The sequence below is a fragment of the Alligator sinensis genome, unplaced genomic scaffold, assembly GCF_000455745.1.
Source record: "Alligator sinensis unplaced genomic scaffold, ASM45574v1 scaffold400_1, whole genome shotgun sequence".
Classification (NCBI taxonomy): domain Eukaryota; kingdom Metazoa; phylum Chordata; order Crocodylia; family Alligatoridae; genus Alligator; species Alligator sinensis.
Window position 1 is genome coordinate 738,989 of NW_005841897.1, and position 10,336 is coordinate 749,324.

The 10,336-nt window shown below is 42.8% G+C and overlaps 1 protein-coding gene across 2 annotated transcripts in view; it reads right to left on the minus strand.

Annotated features, from left to right (window-relative positions):
* Positions 1-10,336, minus strand: part of GRB2 (growth factor receptor bound protein 2) — a 69,937-nt gene that overhangs the window by 59,397 nt on the left and 204 nt on the right. For both annotated transcript variants that reach the window (XM_006018264.3, XM_025197440.1), the window contains exon 2: positions 4,825-5,037. In XM_006018264.3, the coding sequence (XP_006018326.1) occupies positions 4,825-4,902 (78 nt within the window). In that variant the 5' untranslated portion in view covers positions 4,903-5,037. The remainder of the gene's footprint in view (positions 1-4,824; positions 5,038-10,336) is intronic.

A 10,336-nucleotide genomic window follows, 5' to 3' on the forward strand; every position in this document is an offset into this window, starting at 1 on the left:
AATGGATCAATATGAACCATTCTTTTGCATTATTTTGCAGAGATTTATTCCACATGCCTTTTCCATATATTGAAGAATTGGTTCCCCATTTGTACAGAACAGTGAGCTCTGAAGTATCTGTACATTCCAAATAGGTAGAGAAGGTAGGGAAAAGAAAGGTAAAACCTAAGTTTGGCCAATGGACCCTTTACATGATTTTCCTTCTTCCCTCCCTCCCAGTAAACCAAAAGCAAGTATCAGCACACTTCATGTCTGGACACTTGCCAGCTGGCACACAGACCAACAAAACCAGGAGCTGCCAGAAATACATTAGTTTCTCAGGAACATAAGATCTAGACCCATAATGAGCACAAGCACAGATTGAAAGCAAGTCATTCCAACACCACCAGACAGTGAGGGGAGGGGGGGAACCAAAATCTGAATGCATCATGACAAGTACCTAACACTCTAAGTGTGAAAGAGCCAGATTAATGCTTTTGGAGGTCGGTGGCACCTTCATCTGAATGCAGGCTCTTTTTGGAGGATGCAAATCATCTAGTTCTCTTCTTCTTCTAAAGGCACTCTTTACTAACACTTTTTCCCTCCCAACATATGCAAGATCAAGCATACAAACAGAAAGGTGGTCTTACACACAGTCACAAGCAATATCATGCAGAAATAGATAGCAATCAACAATGAATGGATGCAGAGTGAAAACAGCATCCTTTCCCTCTGAGGAAGGATACTGCAAAAAGAGACTGAGTTGATTCAGATATAAGAGGAGATAACTACTTTCATCTTTTGCACAGTCATGCTATACACTGTTGCAGAACTACTAGACAAAAGACTTGAGAATCCAGTGTTCTGCCAGGGTTGCACAATCGTAGAAGCAGCTTTTATTTCAGTGCTCACAAAAAAGGCCAAGCACTCTTCCTCTTCACTCAGCTGTTCTGCAGAGTTGTGAGTCAAGGGTCAGCTATCTTCACTCACTTTTGGAGTACAGCCACAAGATTACTAACAAGCAGCTTAATGGCTACATTTCAAATGCTATTCAGTCAGGATTGGAATATGTGGGTATGCCGCAGTAATGGCACCATGACATCATAGGCAAGTTATCTGCTGAAATCAGATGGAGTCAGACAGCATGCATCTATCCCTGTGCTCCCCACAGAGAAGATAAGTTGTGGTAATTAAATGTTTTAAAGGTAGTTCTGTGCCTTAAGATGGTACAAAGATTTCTAAGAGCTCTCTGTACATTAAAACAAGCAAACAAAAAAAACCTGAACTCATGCATGCCATAACAAAAAGTTATATGCCCACCATTGCTTAAAGACAGGGATTAAATATAGCTAGACATGGAAAGTGCAGTAAAACAGGGTTGTTAAGAATAGATAATACCCAATGTTGTTCAGCACAGACATCCAAAGAATACCTGATCCTGGGAGTGCATGTTTGTATCAAGTATTCTGGTTCATTCCACTTAGCAGTTTGCCCATTTATATGCACCTAGTATTGATTTGGTTTATAGGAGAGATCCCTGTGAGACCCATCACAAGCAGGTGGGATTCCAAGAGATTTCTTAAGCAAGAGGGAAGTGCTAACCAAGTAGAGTGACTGTGCTCATCATAACTTAACTTCCACAACCCAAATGTGTTCACCATTTTCAAAATCTAGCTCACTCCAGATGTGCCACAAATGCTTCCTGTTCTGAATAAAATGAACTATATCATCTGTCACAGCTCCTGGTAACTAAGAATTGTTTTCTTTGTGGCTCTTGGAAGTTTTTACTGTCAAAACTGTGGAGTAGGAGACATGACTCCTATGTCCTGCCCCTTCATTTGCCATTAGTTTTAGCTGTGACTTTAAGCAAGCTGCAGTAGATATTTAGGGTCATCCCTAAGGGTCACCAACAGCCAGTTTAAGTCGCATGAGCAACCCCTACCTGTTGCTATCTTATATTGTGACCTGTGTCAGAGCAGTCCACATTGCATTTCCTGTTCCTTGAATACAGCCTTTTTAGGAATCAGCCTCTCTTTGTGCTTGTCTCCATTTGCAGGAAGGAGGGACAGGAAGTGGGGTGCAGAAGGGCCAGCAGCCAGGAACAGGAAATTGTGGGACGGCTGTTGGACTTCTCGTGCTTGTGGCCTATAGCACCCAGGCTAATCTCAGATATGCTGCAAGGAGCTTCAAACCAGGTGGCAGGCACTTCAATTCAGACCCCAAAGTCCAGAAAAGCTTCTGAGGCCAAACTAGACGGTCACTAGGGGTCAAAATTAGTGATTCAGTGTAGAGTCAGCTGGTAGGGGCTTTGTGGACTTCCTTTACGTAGCCCCAAGTAGCAGTATAAACATAATCAATGTCTCTGCACTCCAATTTTCTCATCTGTGAAATAAATATAGTCCCCCACCACTGTTAATCAATTCAACTCTTAATTTCAAAACCTCAGATAAAAGGAAATAGTAAAAAAAGTATTGTTCGTTTCTCTTTATGTAATAAAAATTAAACTGTGAAAAAATACATTTCTTAGGACAAAGATACAGCAAGATTTCTTTGCTCAAAAGTTCACAATTTCTTCTACACCTGAATGATCAAGGCCACACTGTTCCTGGTCACATAGCTTCATCCTACAGACTGAAAACTGCAAGGATTGTCAACTAAAGCCTTTCCTATACTAGAAGATACAGTAGCCAAACTCCACCAAAAGCACAACACATAGTAGCAACACATGTAAGACACCATTGTGTCATTGTGCAAAGATATACAAGTCCTTGAGCCTTGTCTACACCAGCACTTTTCCTCAGTGAAGCTGTATCATTGCTGGTAGTTGCAATACAGATGCTAGGGTTTTTAGCGCCCGCATAACCCTAAGCAAAATAAAACCCAACCCTAAAAACTCCTGTTCAATCTCTTCCCAGTGGTGCTTTCTTACAAGGATAAACACTTTTCCAAATAAATTTCAACTCTCTACACCAGCCATCCTTCAAGCCACTTACAAAAACACCTAGATTGAGCCAGGCTAAAATAACCAAATGTACATTTCAAACTAAAGATATTTAAGTACTGTAAATGTACAGAGACCAGTAGTCCTTCCTGTTCAGTACTTTCTGCAAGAGGACCATTGAGGTATTCTAGTTCAAATACAACTCACGAAGCTGAGGTAAGTTACCTGTACAAACTAAAAAACTCAGGTTAGTAAAAGGTCAAAATTATGGACACCGTATGCATGTAAAAATCGGATAATTTACACTTGCATCTAAGAAAGTTAAAGTTGACACGGTCTTAAACTTAGGTGTAAAAATATCAGGTGAAACTATTCCAGTAGCTTGTGTAAATATCATTAAGGCATGTCATTTTTAGTGTATATTTTAATCCCAACTGCGAGGAAGAGACATGTTGCAAGAGGAAAGGAACAGATTTACTTATGTTAAAATGTCCAAGTCATCCATTTACCTGACTGCAAGGCAACAAAGTCAAAATGGGATGTGTTAGTAGAAATCATACTTTGAATTAAAATCAGTCATCCCTTCCTCTCATCCTCCCCACTGGAAATAGGCAAGAGACTGGAAATACCATATACTAAATTTCAGCTCATACCACTAACTAGTAACAGCAAAAATATCAGGGCTTATGATGAAAATAGAAAAGCATTCAAGTTATTCAGCCACCGTGATGAGATGGTCGTTATGTAAATACCAGTTACTTAAGAATCCCCCAAAGTTTGTCTGTATGTGACACTACCCTTCACCACTTCTTGAATGCATTTCCATAATATGCCCCCATCATGCAAAAATTTAAGCACATATATGATTTTATTCATACAGGCAGTGCTACTCAGCATCATGAAGATGATTCCCAGGCACACAATTACTTAGAGGCTTAAGTCTTTGTGGGGCAGGGAGCTTAGTGAGAGTATGTTTTAGTTCAAAATTTTCTGTATCAAGGTAATTCTGGAGAGTAAAAAAATTGGGGTGTCAAAAAAAGACGGATTTAACTGCTTCAACTCAACTTCTTCACACTGTCAGAAATAGGATACATGTTACTGTTTAATAGAGGTAGCAAACATAAAATATTTGACAACAGAAAAACATTGTGTGCATCTATAAATAGCTAGATAGATATTGATATATCTATATATTGATATAGATATGAGAGAGAGATGCACGTGACATGACCTAGCTCTTTTTAATTATTCAGAAAAAGTATACTTCAAAAGCCTATTTTATTATGTTCACTGAAAAATTAAAAACACAGACTCTAAACCCATTACAAAATAAATATCTAGCTTTGTTTGATACATGATCACCTCTTTCTGGATTTTTTCCCCCCCCCACACTTTTAGGCATACAAATGTTTTTCAATAAACACATTCCTTTATGCTGCTGACACAAAAGCCCTTGATATATCGAGATCTCTCCAGGCCAACATTCCTCTAATGCACCCCAAGCAATCGCAGCCCTCTCCACAGGTCCATTAAATATTCAGCGTTACAGGCTTACAGTCATGAAGCCTGAAGACAGAACTCAGCAGCAATACTGTATCTGAAAGCCTAATGCAAGAAGACTATCTCCCAAGGAATAATCTAATCGCTGTTCTTTGATGCAAGATGCTTTGGCAGGAGGAGGAGGAGGAAATGCATGTTAAATTGGTCTTGATGACTTAAATGGTTTCTCTCGAATAAAGGAATCCCATTCATAAACCCCCCCTTCACATCTTCATGCCTGCTCCCAGCGATGTCCTAACACCGAGAAGATGCTCTGAGCCAGCAAGGAGCCAGAGCCGGGCCTCCTGCAATAGGAGAGAGAGAGAGAGAGAGCAGCAGGGAGATCCCGGCAGCCCAGCACTTACCTTGAGGATATCCCCGCGTTTGAAGCTGAGCTCGTCATCCGCTGTGGCTTTGAAGTCGTACTTGGCGATGGCTTCCATGCTGGGCAGCTCGGCGCTCGCAGGGAAGGAAGCTCCGTTCCTCCTCTGGGGGCTCCCGGCTTGGCCCGGCGGCGGCAGCTGCTCCGGCTCCGACTCCTGCTCTCACATACGGGGGACAGCGAGGGACGATCAGCCCTAGGGAAGGGAAGGGAGGAGACAGCCCATTAGGGGGTGCGGTGGGGGCCGCGCCCAGTGCCTCCCTCCTCCTGGCCCGGCCCCAGCTTCCTCTTTCTGCTCTGGGCCCTGGGATCACCCCCTGCCCAGCTGCAATCTTCACTGTGATGCAGGGCAGCAGCTTCTCTCCCTTCGGCCAAAACAACCCCCCCACCCCCAAGACCTGCTCTCAATCCCCCAGTCCCTCCACCAGCCACCTGCTTCTTTCGCCTCTGCCTGTTAAGTTGCTCCCCGGCTTGCTCTGCCCTCCCTGGCATGGCAGCAGAGCCACCTACTGAGTCAAAAGAGAGAGGCACGGGCTCTTGTTTTTCAAACCCACTCTCGCTTTGCAAAGGGGGCAGGACAGGCAGGCTGAGGGGGTCTATAGTGCAGCCTCTTATCTCCCAACCAAAAGACCCCGGTTTCCAGCAGATCTGCCCATAGAGCAGTGCTGCAAACCCTCCCAGCAGAGCTGAAGATTGTCATGGTAAAAAAAGGGTGTTACTGGCAGCATGGTTTACACTGGTTCCCTGAATGAGCTGAACCAGCAAAAGCATTTATTCTTTGCTAGCCTAAGTGCTTCTTCGCTTAGGCCCCTTGCTGGAATAGAAATGTATTTGAAAAAATAAATAAATAAATAAATAAATAACCTATCCAGAAACAACATGTGCAAAACAAAAATGTATGCGCATGCTAGTCATGCACTTGCAATACAATTTGGAGCATAGATTTAAGCCAGGAGTGTATAAAATGGGAGGTTCTCTGTAGGTGTAGCCAGCCCAAGGGGGGGGGGGGGGGGGGGGGGGGTTTGCCTGGTTTTTGGGGGGGGGGGGGGGGGGGGGGGGGGAGGGACCTAGAGTCAACAACCCCAAATATGACACGCCATCGAGATACGTTTCTCTTTTCATGAATAGTTGCCTTCTTCTAACTAGAGGAACCCTGGAATCAGAGACACCAACTAACAGGCCCGGTTTAACACTCTCCAGGTTCATCTGATGGCAGAGGAGCCAAGGAACCGGCATAATGTCTATGACCATATCCATTAGATTCAAAACCCATTGAGGCCCAGTTCCCACAACAATGCAGCTCCAATATTTGTAAGCCAAGAGATCTGATAAATATCAGTTAACCCACACCTTTTAAATTCAGTTCCTTTGGTTACAGAACAGAAACCACCTCGAAGTGCATGAAATTAAGAAGATCCTCCCCTCCAAGAAGCAGCAAGGCAGACATGGAAACAAGCTGCCCTTGGGATTTGACCAGCCAGACCCACCATGGGAGATACAGCCATGGAACCACTGGGCATGCAAACAGACCAGATGGCAATATTATTTTCTCATTTAGCAAACAGTGGAATATAATTGCAGTGAAGCAATAAAACATGCTTGTGTGCTGTGTCTCACTTGCAATCAATCTTCCATTTCCTTTCCACAAAGCCTCACAAAACTAGAGGCAGATAGTAGCACTGATATTTCCTCAATCAGCAGCCTGGAAGAATGGGAACAGATATTTACAGTATCTGTTGATCAGGGAAGGAGAAACTATGGCAAATCTTTACACTGGTGCAGTCTTTTCTTCTTCTGCAAGGAATAATCAAGAGACATCAAAGTTGATGAAAGGTGCCAGGGGCCCAATGAGAATCCACTTTAGTTCCCCTCATCAAGTTAACTAAACTACCTGTCAAACATACTGAAGTTAGTGGGAGAGAGAAGCGGAGGGGTAAGATTTTAATATTTATTAGAGATAGAAACTTTCTTCACTGCAAATGCCTTAGGCAGCTTTCATTATGCCTAAAGAAAGATGTTTCAAGTGTTACCTTTGGTGCCAAAGGCCAGATTAATATTTGCTGTTGCCATGTTCTGCTCTGCACTGACATGCAGAGAAAGCACAGGCAGTAGCTATGCAACCATTCCCACCAAACATACTTCAATGAACTCCGGACTATAAAGACTACATTCTAGCATTTGGGAGGGTCTCCAAGCCCTTTCAATCCTTGGCTTCTTTGCCGAACGATAGAGCTCTTAATGGTAAAAGAAAGAGCCGATGGTAATGCTGTTACAGTTGCACAGTTATTATGAAACACTTAATTTTGACCTCAGGCTGGAAAATGCAAACCTTCACGTTAACTCAGCCACATTGCTAGCATAGCCTATATTTTGTGGTATACATTTCAAATAGCAATATTAAGATATAATGCTTCCATTCCTGTTAAAGATAACTGCAACATTTACTTGGCAATGTTATAAATGTACTGGACTTTATTCTTACTTTTCTTAAATACACACCTTAAAATATTATGTTTTAAATATATGCCACCATATAGTCAAAATGTACTATACAGCAAAAGGCTAGTTCTGTCAAAAGCTTAAAATTACTTTAGGAATTCAAAATCTAACTATGCAACCCTAATGATACACTAGCAATCTTCAATAAATGTCTTCAATTTTTTAAACAAAAGATACAAAACCTATGAGTAAATATTTCCTGGAGGTACATCACTGCTCAAGGTGCTTGTGTAGTATAGGGGAAAACTCTGTTACAAATGTAAAAACACAAGGTTCTTAGAAAGAAAGATAGTGCAATGTTTCCAAGAACCATTCTGCTGATACCCTGAACTAGCAAGTTTCCTACCAAGCAAACAACCTTTTTCACAAGGTACAAGATGAAAAGACAGTCTTTGTAGAGATTTATTTAAATCTAACAAGCCCAAAGACACCACCTTTATTTTGATCTTCAGTACTTAAAAGAATTAGGTTTTTAGGTAACCACACTAATTAGCAATACTTGCCTAGGAGAACAAGCTTTTGCTATGTAACATTCTTAATTGTTGGCAAAATGTCACTGAAGTTCAGGTATCCAGGCTACATATACACATACATATTTCTATTTAGATTATTATATAGCTGATGTCAGCTAAGGAAAGGAAAACAAAATCAGGAACATGTATCACACAATTTAAACTGCTCAGAAAGCTTTAGCTATGTACTACTCTTATCAGTGCAGTGTATTGTTGGTAATAACTTGCACAACAAAAAACACATAGCAGCACAGGTAAACAACCTAATTAAGGAAGTGGAACTGACAAACACCTTTGACAAACAAACTGAATCGTGAAAATAATTCAAAAGAAAAAATAAACTCAGTACAGTGAGAAAGTCTGTCTTGCGTAGGAATTGGCTTGTGCTAGTCCTTTGCCACACTGCCCACTCTAAGTGAAGTTGCAAGTACTTATTTCAGATTAAGACTGGTACAGCAATTAAAGAGGCCATTTTACAGAGTATACTTTAACTCTCCAGGCAGACAGATAAGGTGAGATACACACACCCAAAATAAGAATACAGGTTACAAGAATGAAGGATTGACTAGAGAAGCAACTAAGGTATCTCAGAAGAAACTGGTATGGTTCTTAACTCTCACATTCAGTTTAATGCATGGTGCTCACTTGTTTAAAAAAAAAAAAAAAACAACGGAAGGGGGAAAAGAAGAAAGCACCAAGTGCACAACCCGGGTAACTTTTCATTTAATAGCACAGAGTTTAAATTTGAGAGAGAATGCAAGTATTTGTAATGCACCAGCTCCTGCTGTCCAACATAAATCACAATTCCTATGACCCCTTTTCCTGAGATTTCACAAATACACAGGGGATGAAGACTATTTTGATATGGCTTCCATCAGTAAATGAGGGCTCTCTTGATTTAACTCTGCACTCTTGCTGTCCTGGAAAAAGAGAGGCAAGGGCAGAAAGAGAAGAACAGACAGCTTTGGAGGGTGGGAGTAACAGAAGAAAGAAAGGTTCAGTGGCAGTGAGGAGTGCATCCCACGTTCCAATGAACAGCATAGGTTTTGTCATCTGGAAGACAAAAATAAGAGAGGCTGCAAACAAAGGAAGGCAGATTGAAAGAAGTCAATGTAGCGAGCCCATGCACTGGTCCGAGTTGCCTATGTAAGTGGGTACAGTATGTATAGCATGGTGCAAATTCAACTTGAAAACAAGTAAAAACAGGGACAGCCAGAGTCAGAAATTATACCCCAACCTATCAACAATTCCGCAATTCTCATCCTTCATTTTGTACTTCCACTGGGCCAAATGTGGCTGGCTCAAGAACAAGTCGAGAAACAATCAGCACCAGACTTTCAGCCTCTGGGGTGTTTCCCAATATTCAATATTCTTTGGCCAGGCCTTGTTAGGAACACGATCACCTTATCAGGGAACACAACTGCTTTGGCTTTACCAAGACCGCTACTTTCTAGCTGCCACTTTCTTTCCTACGGGAATGACTTTTTAAAATCTAATACAAAAGTTCTATTTCGGAATCTGCTACTATTGTGAAAGGCTTTAATGCAAGATGATGTCACCTTCTTAAGAGATGATAAAAAAATAACCCAAAGACCATTTGTTTTGGGCAAAGTTTTGGATGCCAAGAAGTTAACTTAGGAGCGAGCGAATATGGGTAGCAATTTATTCATAAAAGAAAGAAGAAGTGTTTCCTAACCCTGATTTTCCAAACAGTATTCCCTGGCTCCAAATCAGCGGTCCTTAACCTTTTTAGACTCAAGGCACCCTTTGTCAGGCTCCAGGCGGCCTTTGGAAAATGCCAGCTCTTGGTTTTCACTCCATTTTTGACTATGGGAAAAACACTAGAGCAATTCTTCTGTTGCAATGAACGCAGAAAGATCACACCAGGTCAAGATTTGGAAGGGGGGGGGGAGGGAGTTGTTTTTATAACATTGTGGCTTCTTATTCAAGGTCTCCGCGTTTATCACACGAATCACATTCAACACACAAACACATAAGCATCTATACACCATTATAAACGTAATGCCTTACATCAGAAAAAGTGGAAACGCGCGGGGCGGAGAGCAGGAGGAACGACACCTCAGTGCCTCTCAACCCTTTCACACCCAAAGCAGTCCCCAGAAAAGGAGTTTCACTCTTGTTTGGACCGCAGGAGGAGAGGCCTCGGAGAGCCCGCAGCAGGGCAAAGCGTGGGTCACCCACTGGGATGCCGGTTTGAAGTCTGGGCACGGTTGACTCGTGTTTGCACAGCTAACGGGGCTACCCCAAGGGGCCCCCGAAGTGCGGAGCCAGAGACCCCGTCGCCCTGCCTGTGCACGCCCCGGCCCAGCCCACCCCCCAGGCCTCTGCTCAGGTGCCACCTCCCGGTCCCGCGAGGCGAGGAGCGGAGCTCCACCAGGACGCGCGGCACAAAGGCCCCCCCCCGGCCCCGGGGCAGCAGCGCCCGGCCCCACCCGTGGAGCGGCCCCGCGGTGGGCACCGGAG